Source organism: Phallusia mammillata, chromosome 4 (assembly GCF_965637545.1).
Source record: "Phallusia mammillata chromosome 4, kaPhaMamm4.hap1.1, whole genome shotgun sequence".
Classification (NCBI taxonomy): Eukaryota; Metazoa; Chordata; class Ascidiacea; order Phlebobranchia; family Ascidiidae; genus Phallusia; species Phallusia mammillata.
Window position 1 is genome coordinate 25336107 of NC_137255.1, and position 18127 is coordinate 25354233.

The window sequence follows — 18127 nt, forward strand, 5'->3', positions numbered from 1 at the left end:
GCGCAAAAATTGTAAAATGAGACAAAAAAGGAACGAAATAATAACATTCTTTAACAACAATAACAGGCATGTATCAAATAACCTAATCGCCACAGACGACACGCACAGAAATATTAAAAATTTACCCGTATTGTATTTTCGTTACCTTTTCTTTCATAAAGCTGCAGTAAATTGTTTCACTCCATGCCTCCAAACTTGTTCTGGTCCACACCTAACTATCAGGTCTTGATTTGGCACATTCGCATAACTTTTTGAACACGAACACTGAAGATAAAGTTGTTTCCTGACGTTTGATGTCGCTGTTGAGTTTAACAACACTCGATGACAAATATAGTTCCCACACACAGGGCAGGAACTTGACCGAATGGTCTGGCGAGCTTGACCCATATACAGACAAAAAAAAACCTGATCGGGATTCGTCCCCGGGAGGTTCCTGGGTTCGAACCCCGTAAAAAAAAAAAAATAAAAAAAAATAGTTCCCACACAAATTCCGTGTAAAGCACAAACACCTCTAATGCAAGGAAGAGGTCAGTGGTAAGCACCAGAATATGTGACTTGCCTGATTAAACCGTACTGCAGATGCAGTGGGAGTTAATTGTATTTTCAGTTCAGCAAAGTTAGCTTGTTTTATTTTTTGTTAAATAACTCATAATTAAAAGTTGCAGGATTTATTTAGTTACTTCAAGTATACTGGTACAAATTAACTCATTTGCTTTTAGGTGTAAACATACATTTATAAAGCAAGGTTGTAGGTAGGTTACATGAGCCGCAGCAACGAAGATTACCGTTCCGAGAATAAACAAATATATATTGTTACAAAGACTTCAACATAACTGCTAACAACATACAATTTCCTTAGTGGTGTTGACGTAATATGTGCCTTGCATCAACTAGTTAATAAACTTTAGTTGGCATGTTAGCAACTAATGTTCGCTAAGTAAACTAGCAATTTCAAACGAGATACGACTTTAACTTATTTAAGTGGGTCGTAATACCTATTGCGCCAGTAAATTTATATTGGGGTAACATATAATGTATTCGCCTTGCTTCACCTGCTGGCAATGCACAAATTTGATGTTTTTCAAAACGCATGAAAATACATTATTTTAAAAGTTGTTTTGTTTGCAGATGGAAATTAAACTCATAGACATAACTTTTATTTTTCTTCTCCAACTTGCAAATGCACAAACCTGGTATTCGTTGAACGGGTATCAATATCTCGTTGTTTACACACCGAATGTTCGTTCATATGCTGAAGCCGAATCTGGATGTGCTGCGAGAAATGCCACAGTAGCAAATGTTAAAACAAATGAAATCCAGAACTTCCTCGTGAGCAAAATTGACTCAAACTTTTTGACAGGTGTATTTTTGATGTTGGCTCGTACTAAAGCGATTTGTTAGTTAACCACAGCAATAACGTATTAGTACCACTGGATATTGTATTTCAAATTTACACTTGTATTTAAGTGTACACTTGTAATAAAATTTTAATTAAACACGCAAAAGACCGAGGTTTTTGCGTAAAATTTTTTTTGGGGAACGGGCATAACGAATTAGCCCATTTAGTGCAATAAATTGATATCTTGATATTTTATTGTTATAACGCAGGTCAACCATACTCAATTTTTATCGGTGCAACGAGAAATTTAACCACACTCGAGTTTCAGTGGACAGATGGAACAAGTGTTGATGTGACACAATGGAATGCTGGAGAACCAAACCGTCCAGATACGGAGCATTGTGTGACAATGAACTGGGCGGGTGCAATCGTGGCTTACACGTGGTTTGACGTTCCTTGCAACTACAACGCAAGATACATTTGCCAACGAAAAATTCCAAGTAAATATTTTGTTTACTGATATGCTGATAATTTAAACTGTAATAAATTATTTTGTTTAATTTTTTTTTCAGCAACAACAATCTTTCAAACTACAACTGAACAAACTTCAACGCACCCTACTACAACATTCTCAATAACCACGAGAACAACTACAAGAACAAGTTTTAAACCAAACACGACAAGAACAGCTACCACCTTATCAAGTAGTACCATGCCACTATTGGGTAAATATCAAACTTAAACTAAGTAGTGTTTCTAACAAGGTGAATTATTTGTTTGATATTTTCAGCAACAACAATTTTGCAAACTACAACTAAACAAACTTTAACGCACCCTACTACGACATTATCCACGACTAGAATAGCAAGAACAACTAGTTTAAAACCAAGCACGACAACAGCGTCGACCACCTTATCCAGTAGAGTAGTAAAAACAACCACCATACCATCATTGGGTAAATATCAAACTGAAACTAAGTAGTGTTTCTAACAACGTGAATTATTTGTTTGATATTTTCAGAAACTACTATCGTGCAAAGTACAAGTGAAGAAACTTTAACACACCATGCTACGACAAGTTCTAGTTCTACACACGGTATAAAGTAGCCTAACAGCATCATTTGGTTATAGCAATAAAAAAACCTCAATATTCGCTTTTAAAATAATAAAATACAAATTGTAGGCTACCCGAAACAATGATATTTCTCAATCTTAAAGGTAAATATAATGTTTAGATGAACAAGACAAGATGACACTTCAAGCATCATCTAACTACACAACAACTTTGCAAACAAATCCAGGTGGTTTAGATAAGTAAAATAAGCACTGCGATTAAATACAATGCCACACCACCACGATTTGTCAATTTTGGTTTTCAGTATATCTGAAGTCATATTCACCCAGCCTATAACACTATAAAAGCAGCAACAAAAGAGAGATCAGTAAAAGAAATTTCATGTTTTGTAACTGAACACATTTTTACAGATAACTCATTACTGATTGCAGTGGTCACATCTGTCACTGGAAGTGTTATTGTTGCCATAGGAATTGCAACATTTTGTATTTGCTGGAGACGAAAAAGGTAAAGACAACAGTTTTTCAAACACTTATTTTTGTGTGGTAATATTTTTTGTGTTCGCAGATCCGAAGCGCAAAATAACAAAAGGAAAAATGAATATGCAGAAATAGGTATGACAATATACTTAACCAATTATATAGTTTACGGACCGATAATTCCGTATCTAAAGTCACAAAAGACTTTTTTTAACGCGTCACCAGAGAAATTTTAAAACTTTAAAGAAGGAGGTGTTATAAAAATTAAGTTATAAGTTACTTGCTGTTTGCAAATAGATACTTAAGCTCTGGGAAAAAGACCTGTACAATAAGATTGTGCAATTGATATAGAAATCATTAAAACAATTTTTGTTTTGTTTCAAAGGTGAACTTTGTCATTCCAACAAAGCTCCAACGTACGAAAACATTGCAAACAGAAAACCTGCTAATGAAGAGATCAAGTTGGAGAAAGTTTCCGACAAAACTGAATGTCGAAAAGAGGATGGTTATGTCGAAATTAACATTTCAATACCAAATCCAGCCAGTCACACCTACAACAATGTTGTGAATACAAACAAACCAAGTCACGCATATAACAACATTGGAGATCTCACTGAAGAAGATCATGCCTACGATAACATTGAAAACCGAAACAAAGCGGAAAAGTATGCAAATGCATATGAAAACTAAGATGCAGGAATTTACTCATCGAACAAAATTGGAAAAAATGCTTATGGCAAAACACATTGCATTATCTGCGGGGATTTAAACAAATTAAAAATGTATAATTTCTATGTTTTTAGCCATTTCGAGTCATCTCACACATTTATTTTGAAAAAAACAACAACATTTGAAGTATGGATGTTTATAATGTCAGTTGTCTGTAACCTCGTCATAACACATATATTTGAAAAACGACGTTAAGTTTTGTGGTTATTTGATGTATGTGTGTCGTTGTGTTGTTCTGGTTGTTTTTCTCGAAGTTTGTTACGTTGTATAAAATACTGTACAAAATGTAATCATTTCTGTCATTGGTTTTTAACCGAATATATGTAAAGATATATGTCGCTTTTTAGCCAAGATGCCGTTACCCAAAAGTGCGTAGAGTTTCCTGAAGCAATACAACAAATGCATTAACTACACTAATTTTCGAGATGATTCAAGGTTTTAAACCTTGGACAACTGGGACATTATACTCAGTAGGTGGTAGCTTTTGAAAAATCAACATTGTCCCAAACACACCACACAGTAAAACAAACACAAAGTTTCCTCTACGACATTTAAGTCTGACACACAATATGATCAGGCTTTAAATAATATTATTTTAGATGACAGACAGTGTAATAACGCTACGAGTGAAGTTAATGCAACAACAGCTATAAATAGATGAAGTCAGTAGCAAGACAATTCTGATTCAGTCATTAAGTTAATATTCTGTTTAAAGTTTAGTTTTGGCAAGGTACAAAAAAGCGGTTGGATTGAACGTAGAATTACAATGTGTCCTTTTACCGATCAATTTATAGTTGATGGGTTTTTGTTGGTGAGTCGATAGAGGAGATTAATTTTTAACCAGCAGTAATGTACACTATGTGTAAGTATGCACAAAAATCCTGAAAGCAGACAAAATGGAACGAAATAATAACATTCTTTAACGACAATAACCTTTTGGGACAAGTAGGTATCAAACACCCTGATTCGCCACAGACGTCATGTACAGAAATATCAGAAATTAAGCCGTATTGTATTTACGTTACATTTCTTTTATAAAGCTGCAGTAAAACTTCATTACGTCTAATTAATGTTCGAAAACTGGCAAAGTCACTATTGGTTGCAGATGGAGATAAAAGTTTTAGGAATCGTTTTTATTTTTGCTGTGCAACTTGCAAATAAACAAATCTGGCGTTCTTACATCGGATTAAACATCTCGTTGTTTAAACGCCATATGTCAAATTATATTGTAAAGTTGAAACGAAACATATTGCCATAGGAATTGCTACCATTTGTTTTTGCTGGAGACGAAAAAGGTAATATAACTATACAGTTTTCAAACATTTATTTGTGTTTGGTAAATTTTTTCAGTTTTTTTGTGTGTATTCGCAGATCCGAAGCGCAAAACAACAAAAGAAAACACGAATATACAGAAATCGGTATGACATAATACTCGACCAACCATATAACTTTTATGCGTTAATCAACACAACCCTTCTCTATAGCCGCAAAAGTTCTTTAGTGCCACGCAGTAGTTTCCATAAGTTACATATTGTACCTTCAGAATAGCATGGTGAACGTTATAGTTTCATTGCGCTGCTATCTACAAAATCTCGTGTTAATAAACCTAAACTGCGAATACCAATTAAATCGCCCTACAAATTAATAACGCCATGTCAATTGTGCATGTTACTTCAAGTGATGGTGTCAACTTGTGCAGTTTTTAGATGTAATTAATACAATTTTAGCTCACATTGTTGCACTTTTTGAAAGGTGAAGTTGGTCATTCCAACAAGGCTCCAACGTACATAAACATCGTAAACGGAAAACCTGCAAATGAAGAGATCAAGTTGAAGAAAGTTTCTGACAAAATTGAATGTCGAAAAGAAGATGGTTATGCCGAAATTAACTCTGCAATACCAAATCCAGCATGTCATACCTACAACAACGTTGTGAATACAAACGAACCAAGTCACGCATATAACAAAATTGGAGATCTCACTGAAGAAGATCGTGCCTACAATAACGTTGAACAACGAGACAAAGCAGTTAAGTTAACAACAAATGCATATGAAAACTAAGATGCATACATTTACTCAACGAACAAAATTGGAAAAACAGCTGATCGAATCAAAACACGCTACATTATCTGCGAGAGATTTTAACAAATTTAAAGTGTAATAACTTGGTTTTAGTCTTTTAAATTCGAGTCGTCTCACACATCTATAACTTTGTATAGCATTCAAATAGACCGCTACAACACAACCAATAATTATGTTACCAGTGAAGTGGATAAAAAACTTTCTAATTAACAACATATATTTGAAAAACGACGTTGTATTTTATATCTATTTGATGTATGTGTGTCATTTTATTGTTCCGGTTGTTTTTCTCTAGTTTTGTTATATATGTTGTATAAACAGTAAAATTTGTATCTGGTTTATATTCGAATAAATATGAGAATACATGTCGATTTATGAAATAATAACGTTCTTTAACAACAATAACATGCATGTATCAAATACACTAATTCGCCACCGACGACACGCACAGAAATATCAGAAATTATTGTATTTACGTTACCTTTTCTTTCATAAAGCTGCAGTAAATTGTTTCACTCCATGCCTCCAAACTTGTTTTGATTCACACGTTACTATCAGGTCTTAGGAAATTCAGGCCATTTCAAATTGTTTTATTCTTTGTCACACATTATTTGTGTATATTTAAATTACCACGAGATAATCTCATAAAACGGGTAAGATTTTCAAAAATTTTTGGTGCATAAATCTGTGTTCAAATAATATCCAAAGGTTACACGTTAATAAATGCCAAAGTCTACATTTAGATTTTGTCCAACAACTTTACACATCTATACAGACCAGTCAGAAGTACAGTGTAAAACTGTAAAGCGCTATCGAACTGCCAACAGAAAAAAGGCGCTGATTACGCGCACGCTTTTTGCACGAGGCGAAATACGCTAGGGGCAATAAACTAAATGTTTGTAAACACATGCAACACTGTCCGTAACATTTATTGTGTCTAATTTATATTCGAAAACGGGCGAAGTCCATATTGGTTGCAGATGGAGATAAAACTTTTAGGAATCGTTTTTATTTTTGCTGTGCAACTTGCAAATAAACAAACCTGGCGTTCTTACATCGGATTTGAATATCTCGTTGTTTACTCGCCGGTAATCAATTCATATGCTGAAGCTTAATTTCGATAGGCTGCAAGAATTTACATGACGGTAATAAGGCCCACCACTGCTCATATTTTTTTTCATATTCTGCTCATATACTTCTTGTTATCACATTGCGATAAACGGAACGTTTGGGGGCCTATTCCGGATTTGGCATGTTTGCATAGCTTTTATCAACACGAACACTAATGATATTTTTGTTTGAAATTCGTGACGTTTGATGTCACTGTTGAGCTTAAAAACACTGGAAAAAAACACTGGATGACAAATACAGTTCCCACACACATTCAGTGTAAAGTACGAACATCTCTTAGTGCTAAACACAAGACTATCGATGTGACTTGCGTGACCGTACCACAGGTTTTGGAATTAATTGCGTTTTTCAGTTCAGCAAAGTTAGCTTGTTTTCGTTTAACAATTAACGCAAAACTAAAAGTTGCAGCAATTTTGTAGGTCGACGTTATATATGTCCACTGCTGGTACAAATCAATAGATTTGCTTTTGAGTGTAAATATAAAAAGCGCTACAGTTTAAGTTGTACAAAAAAATCGAAGATAATCACATTCGTTTTAAATGCAGCCAGTTGGGGAATACTGCTAATTCACCTGTTTTATTAAGTTTAAATGAATTTAACGGCTTGGGGATAAAAACATGTTGCCAGACAATTTTATTAAGACCTAAAAAGTTAAAACTTCAGAGTTAGCAAGATGTATACAGCACAGTCGTAGGTAGGTTACATGAGCTATAGTCACTAAAGATTACGGCTTCGAGGATATGCAAACATATTGTTACAATGACTTTAACTTAACTGCTACCAATATGGCACAGAAGTATCAAAGGACTGTAATGATTTAAAACATATGCAGCGTCTACGAATGGAAAAACATACTGACATAGACGTCATGCACTAAAACAACACACAATTTCCTTATTGTTGTTGACGTAATAAGTACCAACTAGCCTTGTATCAACTAGTTAATAAACTCCAGTTTGACATCTTAGCAACTAATGTTCGCCCAGTCTAGATACGATTTCATTAAACGTATTTAAGTAGAATGAAACAGTAATTGTACCTTTAACTCTATATTGGGGCAACATGTGATGTTTCACCTTGCTTCACCAGGCAATAGGGTAAATTTGATGTGTAAACCACACATGAAAAGACACTTTTTAAAAAAATTGTATTAAATGCAAATGGAAATGAAACTCATATACATTACTTTTATTTTCTGTCTCCACCTTGCAAATGCACAAGGCTGGCTTTCGTTCAACGGATATAATTATACCGTTGTTTACACACCTATTGTCAATTCATATGCCGATGCTGAATTTGGATGTGCTGCAAGAAATGCCACATTAGCAAATGTTAAAACAACTGAAATTCAAAACTTTCTAGTGAGCACTATGGACCGGAACTCTTTGAAAGGTGTATTTTTGATTTTGGAATGTACCAAAGCGATTTGTTATTTAAATGAAGCAAACATGACATATTAGCACCACTGAATATTGTGTTTTGAAATGAACTTGTATTTTAAGTTTACGCTTGTGATAAAATTTTGATCAAACACGCATGACATCAAAGTGTTTGGTAACAACATTTTTTTGGAACGGCATAATTAACTTATTTGCCCATGTAGTGCAGTGATTTGATATCCTGATATTTTGTTGCTGTATAACGCAGAACAACCATACTCCATTTACATCGGTGCAAGACGAAACCTAACCACACTCGAGTTTCAATGGACAGATGGAACAAGTGCTGACGTGACACAGTGGTATGGTGGAGAACCAACCAACAGCAAGGGAAATGAGCATTGTGTAACAATGAACTGGAATGGTGCAATCACAGGATTCAAGTGGTTTGATGTTTCTTGCAATTATAATGCAAGATACATTTGCCAAAGAAAAATTTCAAGTAAACATTTGGTTTACTGATACACTGATAATTCAAACTGTAGAAAATTATTTGTTTGATTCTTTCAGCAACAACAATCTTGCAAACTACAACTGAACAAACATCAACGCACCCTACTACGACTTTATCCATAACCTCTACACACGGTAAAATGTAACAGCATTTGGTAAAATCAAAGCAAACTTTATATGTTTCTAAAAACAAAATGAAAAATATACATATGCTTCTCGAAACAATTTTATCTCAAATTTTAAAGCAAACATAATGTTTAGATGAACAAGACAAGATCAAGATGACGTATCAAACATCATCTAACTACACAACAACTTTGAAAACAAATCCAGGTAGTATTAGATAAATAAAAGATATTGCAATAAAACACAGGGTCGCACTTCCTAACATCTAAAAATTTTAAAAGTGTAAAAGCGTTTGTCAGTATTATCTGAAGTCCTATTCATCAAACCTAACATTATAAAAGCATCAAAGAAAGAGAGATCAATTAAAGAAATTTCATGTTGATGCAAAGAGAATTAAAAAAAAACTGTCAATATTTTGTTTTGCAGATCAAGGAAATAACTCATTACTGATTGCGATGGTCACATCTGTCACTGGATGTGTTATTGTTGCCATAGGAATTGCTACCTTTGGTTTTTGCTGGAGACGAAAAAGGTAATATAAATACAGTTTTCAAACACTTGTTTATGTTTGGAAGATTTCTTTTGTGTTCGCAGAGTCGAAGTACAAAACAACAAACGGAAACACGAATATGCAGAAATCGGTATGACATAATATTCAAACGACATATTCTGATTATCCGTTAATCAACACAACCCTTTTCGATAGCCTTTTTTATTGCCATGCAATGGTTCCCACTAGTAACACGCATTACCTACTTGGTGAGCGTTATAGTGCAATGGTGCTGCTACACAACAGACAAGTTATCTACAAAAAATCTAGTGTTAAAAATCAAAGTTGCAATAAAAATCAAATCACCCTAAAACTTAACAACGTCATGTCAATTGTGTGTGTTACTTGTGGTGATGGTATCAGCTTATGCAGTTTTTAGATCTTATTAAAACTATTTTTGCTTACATTGTTGTACTTTTTAAAAGGTGAAGTTCGTCATTCCAACAAAGCTCCAACGTATGGAAACATCGTAAACGAAAAACCTGCAAATGAAGAGATCAAGTTGGAAAACGCTTCTGACAAAACTAAAAGCCGAAAAGAAGATGCTTATGTCGAAATAAATACTTTAATACCAAATCCAGCAAGTCACACTTACAACAATGTTGTGAATACAAACGAACCAAGTCACGCATATAACAACATTGGAGATCTCACTGAAGAAGATCATGCGTACAATAACACTGAACAACGAAACAAAGCAGAAAAGTCCACAACAAATGCATATGAAAACTAAGATGTAGAAATTTACCCAACGAACAAAATTGGAAATAAGCTAATGTCAAAACAGGTTACAACATCTGCGAAGATGTTAAAGTGTGATTGCGTGTTTAAGCTTTTTTGGGTTGTCTTACACATCTATAATTTTGCATTGAAAAACAGCCAATATTTAAAATAGGGACGTTTACGATGTCAGTTGGCGGTAACCGCGTCATTTAGCATCTCAATGAACCGCGATAACACAACTTAAAAACTAGTGAAATAGAGAAAGAACTCTTTTTACCCAACAACATAGATTTAAAAACCGACGTTCTATGGCTAGTTGATGTTTGTGTGTCATTTTATTGTTGTGGTTGTTTTTCTCCATTTTGTTGCGTGTAAAAAATGCTGTACAAAATGTAATCAGAGATGTAAGAATATGTCGCTTTTTAGCCAAGATGACGCCACCAAAAGTTGGGTGTCGCAACCAGCAGCAATAAAATGCTTTGGACCTTCCATATTAAACCACTGCAAATGTTCCTTTTGCACTGAAAATGTGAGCACGGCTCGAAATTCACGTGTTATTTTACTTTCGTTAACTACTTTTAGTGTTGATTCAAGGTTTGGACCCTTGTACAACTGTGAGTTTATACACTGTAGTTGGTTGCTTATTACATGAAAAAAACATTGTCCCAGACACATCATACACTAAACCAAACACAAAGTTTCCTCTACGACATTAAAGTCCGACACACAATATGATCATGCTTTAAATCAGGGGTGGGCAAACTACGGCCCGCGGGCCGCATGCGGCCCGCCAAAGGAGTTTATGCGGCCCGCCAAATGTTTCCCAGTAACGCTGAATAGTACTATGAGCACAGGCGCAGAGTTTTAAAAATACCGGGGGTGCGACTTGCCGATACCAATGCCATATGCAGTATCCGCACCCGTTCGATACTTTGGAACTAAACACAGATACTTTTCACGTGCCTGTTGTTTCTGCCACGTTATTATGCAAATCGTCACTTGACACAATTTCTTCGTTCGATAAAAGCAAAAACGATTCACGTTTTCAAAAACAGCCCACTTTGCACTGTTGACGCCCAAACTTTGGTCACTTTGGATCATGTTTAGGTCGTTGCAGTACTTTTTGTTTAATGTTGGCACTCGGACTTTATTAACAAAAAACGTGGTTCAGCCTTTGTTGCAACAAACGCTTGTTTTTTTTGAAACAATTACAGTTGTAGCGTTTCAACCAATGTTGGTACAGTCATGAACAAACGTATTTGCACAAAGCTGAAAATATACTATGTAATAATTTTGCGCAGGGGTGCACAACCTGCGGCCGCAATCTATTTTGCTAAATATTTTGATTTTTAAACTGCTAAAACAGATTTCGTGGGAGTGGAAAAAAGATTAGCAGTCTAGTAACCATATGTGCCAGGCTTTTTATACGCTTATTATGTGCAAACAATGCGAAAAAACAGGCACTGCAATCGTCACAATACAGTTTATGACGTCATAAACAGTTAGCTCCGTTAAGCTAAATTTATGCACAAGTTAGAAATTGTTAATCAGAGCAATTTAGGCGACTTTAAATGGTATATATATGATACAAACCTTTTTCTTTGCATCAGTTGTTTTAAAACAAAACAACAAGCAAGCAATTGGCGGTCGTTGGTGAAATACTATGCGGCCCGGTAAGATTATAAACTTTTGAATGCGGCCCTTGCACTGAAAAGTTTGCCCACCCCTGCTTTAAATAATATCATTTTAGATGACATAGAGTATAACAACGCTACGAGTGAAGTTAATACAAGAGCAGCTACAAAGAGATGAAATCAGTAGCAAGACGATCCTGATTCAGTCATTAAGTTAATACTTTGTTTAAAGTTTAGTTTTGGCAAGGTACAAAAAAGCGGTTGAATTGAAAGTAAAACTAACTTATAAGGTGACCTTTAACCGAATAATTCATAGTTGTTGGGTTGTGTTGTTGGGAAATAAAGAGAGAATTTTTTGACAAGCAGTATGTACATTGTACACTATGTATGGATATGCGCAAAAATCTAAAAATGAAACAAAATAATAACATTTTTAACAACAATAACAGGCATGTATCAAATACTCTAATTCGCCACAGACGACACGCAAAGAAATATTAGAAATTTACCTGTATCGTATTTACGTTACCTTTTCTTTCATAAAGCTGCAGTAAATTGTTTCACTCCATGCCTCCAAACTTGTTTTGGTCAACACGTAACTATCAGGTCTTAGGAAATTCAGACCTCTTTGAGTTGTTTTATTCTTCGTCACACATTATGTATGTAAATTTAAATCACGGACAGATTGTCAGACTTCCATACAATGTGACCTTTGGAGCACAAATCTGTGTTCAAATAATATCCAAATGTTACACGTTAATAAATGCCGTTAATAAAAGTCTACATTTAGATTTCGTCCACGACTTTACACAACTATACAGACCAGTCAGAAGTACAGTGTAAAGCGCTACCGAACTGCCAACAAAAAAAAGACGCTGATTACGCGCCCATTTGGCAAAAGGTGAAGCATGCTAGGGGCAAGAAACCAAATGTTTGTAATCACATGCAACACTGTCCATAACATTAATCATGTCTAATCTATATTCGAAAATAAGCGAAGAAACACTAATGGTTGCAGATGGAGATAAAACTTGTAGGAATCGTTTTATGTTTACTGTCCAACTTTCAAATACACAAACCTGACATTCTTACATCGGATATGAATAACTCGTTGTTTACACACCAGTTGCCAATCCATATACTGCTGAATTTCGATGTGCTGCAAGATTGTACCTGAAAGTGTGTAGGCCCGGAAAGTAAAACGGCCAACTGCTCATATTTTTTGATATAAGGCGCGCGGTTTTGAGATAAAGACTCCCTGTAATCACATCGCGATAAATGGAACGTTTCGGGCCCATTCCAGATTTGGCACTCTCGCATAACTTTCATAAACACGAACACTAACGATAAAAATGAATGAAACTGGTGACGATTGATGTCGCTGTTGAGTTTAATAACTCGATGACAAATATAGTTCCCACACACATTCAGTATAAATCACAAACATATCTAATACAAGGAAGAGGTTAGTGCTAAACACAAGACTATCGATAAGGCTACTTGAGTGATCAAACCATATTGCAGGTGGAATTAGTTGCATTTTACAGCTCAGCAAAGTTAGCTTGTTTAACTTTTGGATAATTTACGCACAATTTAAAGTTGCAGCATTATTTTAAAGCCTACGTTATTTGTCCACTGCTGATACAAATAAACTTGTTTGCATTAAAGTGTAAACATACACACTTACGATAAAGAAACATAATATTATAACAGTCGAGTTTTAATTACTTTTTTATTTTTTGCCGTTCTGGTTTGTTATCTGAACTGCATCACTGTTTTGAGTGGTACACAAAAATCGAAGATAATTATATTGGTTTTATTTGCCTACAATTAGGGATTAAGTAATAATTAAACTGCTTCAATAATTTAAGTTGAATTTAAGTGCTTTGCCAAAAAATTGCCACACAATTTTGTTAAGACCAAAAAAGTTAAAAGTTTACAGTTGGCAAGATGTATACAGCACAGTTGCAGGAAGGTTGCTTGAGCTGCAGTTACTGAATAATACCGTTTCAAAAATACGCAAATATATTGTTATATTGACTTTAACATAACTACTACCAATATGGCACAGAAGTATCAAAAGTCTGATTGATAATTTAACACATAATAGGCCTATAGCGTCCAAGACCAATAGAAAAACGCACTGACATAGACGTCACGCACTAAAACAACACACAATTTCCTTAGTAGTGTTGACGTAATATGTGCCTTGCATCAACAATAGTTAATAAACTTTAGTTCGGTTAGTGACTTAACAATATCAGACTAGTTATACGACTTAATTAAACGTATTTAAGTAGGAAAACAATGAAATTAAAACACATAGACATAGTTTTTAGTTTTATTGTTTACAAACGCAGCACGTAAAAATAACATATCAAGGGTGTTAGAGCATTTACTTTAAAAAACAAGTCAGAAACTTAGTTTGTGTGGAGATGAAAATGACACTGTTAGGAATTGTTTTCAATATTCTTGTCCAACTTGCAAATACACAAACCTGGCATTCGTTCAACGGATTCGAATATCTCATTGTTTACACACCGTATGTCAATTTGTATGCTGAAGCTAAAGCTGGATGTGCCACAAGAAATGCTACATTAGCAAATGTGAAAACAACTGGAATTCAAAACTTCCTAGTGAGCAGGATTGACTCAAACCCTTTGACAGGTGTACTTTTGATTTTGGCTTGTACTAAAGCGATTTGTTATTCAAATAAAGCAAATATAATATATTAGCACAACTGGATATTGTATTACGAAATTGGACTTGTATTTCGAGTTTACACTTGTGTTAAAATAGTGATTAGACACGCATAAAATTTTTGGTCTTACATTTTCTGGGGACGGGCATAATGTGTTTGGCCATTTAATGCAACGATTTGATATCTTCATATTTTCTGTTGTTGCCTCATTGAAGAAGATCATACCTACAATAACATTAAAAACCGAAACAAAGCAGGTATGTCCACAAAAAATGCATATGAATACTAAGATGCAGGAATTCACTCAAGGAACAGAAATGGAAGTACGATTATAGCAAAACATGTTACATCATCTGCGGGATATTTAATCAAATTTAAAGTGTAATTACTTTTTTGGCTTTTTCGAGTCATCTCACGCAACTATTGTTTTGTATTGAAAGTGTTCTCTAATCAAATAGGGACATTTACAATGTGAGTTGGCTGTAACCTAATTATTTAGCATCTCAATGCACAGGGATAACATACCAAACAAATATGTATATATATATAAAAATAACTTTTTAACCAACAAGATATATTTGATAAACGACTTTAAGTTCTGGGCGAATTAGTTTATTTTTGTAATGTAGAATGTATATACAATGCTGTATAAAATGTAATCATATCTATAGCCAGTTGTTTTGCAAAAAAAACAGAACCGAATATGTTGCGTTTCCGCCAAGATGACGCCACCCAAATATGCGATAAGTAAAATGCAATGGTTTTGAACCGGACAAATGCGACATTTTGAGCTGCACTGCCTACTTCCTTAAGCCTAACAATTCCCCAACTTCTAACGACATCTATCACCAACTGTGTTTTCATTTGCATTACAATTTGTCTGCTTGAAGAGACTAAAGGGTAGTTTATTTTGATCAATCAACGCACATGCAGCGTTCAGCTTTAAAGTTAATTTGTATTCAATCTTTTTTGCTTGTCTTGTTCTAACGACCAATCACATGCTGCAGCTTGTTAAGAATCTGTCGTTTGGTGTCGGTATAGCGCCATTTACAATGATTTCTGTTCATGACGTTTAACGCCATTGTTGGTTAGTGATCAGTTTATTTTGATCAATGTAGTGTCAACGCTCATACAGCATTCGGCGTTCAGCTTATAAAATAAACTTGGTGTGATGACGTATAATTAGTTGTGATTGGGACAAACACATGTGGTCAAAGTAATATTAGCACCCAGCAAATATATTTTGCAGATTATATTGTCAGGAAAGTTAGGTTCAGAACAGATTTTTTTTGCAAGTTACATATGGTGGAACTGTTGATTGTTTCTATACCTCTTTTCTTTGTTATATCAGTGGAACAGCTGTTGTATGTTTCATCAGCGCAGTTTTTGTAAAATGCTTTACTTACAAAGATAAATTATTTTTCATACTGTTTAAGTTCGGATTTGAAATGTTATTTGTGTATTACGCTTGTATCGATCACAAAGTTAAATAACAACGTTGCCGCTTCAGGCTTTATTTGGCGAAAACGAAGTTATCTAATGACAGTTTTGCCACCAAGAGGCAAAATAACTGAGAAGATCTAAACCTGTGACTTGTGTGTAAAGATTTGATGGCAAAATGTTTTGAGTTGTTTTGTGTCGCGAAGTGAAGTTATTTATCTTGAACAGGGTGATCTCATTTGTCACAAACATTTATCGCTAGGTTAGGAATGTGAGTGAAGTGTTTCAGTGAACTTTCAACAAAAAATGTAATAGCGTTGTTTTTTAATGGTTTGACTTGTCTCCTTTTGCGTAGAACAATAAAACAGTTGCAGCGCCACTGCAAGCTAAGGTTCAGAAACTTACATATAAGGACTAATTGAAACTTTTTGGCAATAAAAACAAAATTTTCGGCTAGTCTCTTTTCCCTACTTCTTTCCAGAATGTCCTTATTTATAAGTAAAACGGACCGCTTTGTAAATTTACTTTGTTGGTCGACAAGGTTTGGAAACTATTCGTGTAATTGTACAGCAGAAGCCAGAAAACTTGATATAAAACGCGAACAAAAACTTACACTGATTATGTGAGACTAGGTTTGACTTGTGGCGAACTTTTGACAAAAATGATCTCTATGGCTAGAAATAGCACGAAACAATCAATCTACGTTGTTGTACGATGAGGTTCTTCGCTTTTGTTAACAAAACACCGTCGCTTTGTTACTATTTGCATTGCTGGGCGACGAGCGGTGGCGATATTTAACGAGGGTCGAAAACCTGATAACGCAAGCTGAAATCAAACAAGGGATCGATAGTCTGACAAAAAGCTTTTATTGCTTTCTGTATGCTAACAGCGTAAGATACAAGACATCTCTTGCGATTATTTTATGCGAAGTTTCAGCCTATGGGTTTACGTGACAAATTATTCTCATTGGCATTTCTTTTACTGATGAGTGATGAGACCTTATAGGTCGAATTCAGTGTGCACTGTCTGCAGCTTATCATTTATTGTCTCGATGCTTTTACATTTTTCCAAAAAAAATGTAAAAAATAATCTTAAATTACTTTCATTATATGTGTTGACAACTTTTTTTCGTCTTAACATAAGTCTACACCAAAGGTGGGAACCTTTTTGTATGCGCGGGCCAAAAAGTAGTAATAATGCGAAGGCGGGCCGCAATGATGGGCATGCAATAACATAAGAATGTAGGCTCAACGTCAAGTCATATTTGTTTGATGTGGATACAATTGCCAAGTGAACTATACAGTGCTTGCTTGCCCCAACTTTAGCCTCGAACAGGTTTGCTGGGAATACTAACAATCATGCTCACTTACACAATAAACTTCGAATTGTTTTCGAATTTTTAATGCAAACGTGAGCCGCTCTGAAGTTGCTCGGTGGCGGTATGCGAACCGTGGGCCGTCGGTTGCCCACCCTTGGTCTACACTGTGGTTCTGTTTATGTACTTTAATTTTGAAACAAGGTCATTTTTTTAAATTGCTTATTTTCGCATTTATTTTGAACACCAAGCAGTAATAAGGGTATTTTTATTTGAGTACCGTAAAATTTCTCTCCTCGTACGAAAAACAAGAAAACGGTTGCGACAGCATCGCAAACCAGGATTTGGAAACTTTGAAAGGACAGACTTAAGTCAAACTTGTAGGCAATAAAACGAAAGGTACGGGCTTGTTTTATTGCCAGGCCTTGAAAAGGCTAAGATTTGCCACTAAACCGTCGTCAAGTAGCTCACATCTGTGTAAACTTACGTACTTACACGAGGAGCAATCTCAACGTTTGAAATTGAGGCGTTGTAAACCAGGACTTAGAGAACAAGAAAGCGTGCGAGTCATTAAATATGAGATTAAAACCAGGCGTTGGCTTATAAATTTTGCCAAAATTGCTCTTCTTGTTGAAAAACGTTTTTAACAATTCCTCGCTTAAGATCAAAAGCTCCGTTGCTTTATAACTGTTTGTTTTGTGGAGCGACGATCGGTGGCGATATTTGGAAAAGGGTCGCTAACCTTTTAAACCCAAGATAAAACCAAACCTGTGCGCAGTAAAATGTTAGTAAAATTCTGGCTTTTTGTTGCGAATCGTGTCTAACGGCGAAAACGACCAGGCATACACTTTGCTATCTAAATAGTATTCGCGCAATTTGAAACTCGTAGGTTTGCAAATTATTTCTATTTGAC

General features: G+C 35.0%; 1 protein-coding gene across 1 annotated transcript; it reads left to right on the forward strand.

Annotated features, from left to right (window-relative positions):
* The first annotated feature begins 7987 nt into the window (after window positions 1-7987).
* Window positions 7988-8734, forward strand: LOC145223674 (lectin-like). Its single transcript, XM_080090072.1, has 2 exons — window positions 7988-8225; window positions 8472-8734. The coding sequence occupies exons 1-2, from the start codon at window positions 7988-7990 to the stop codon at window positions 8732-8734; spliced, it is 501 nt and encodes a 166-aa protein (XP_079946198.1).
* The last annotated feature ends 9393 nt before the right edge of the window (window positions 8735-18127 follow it).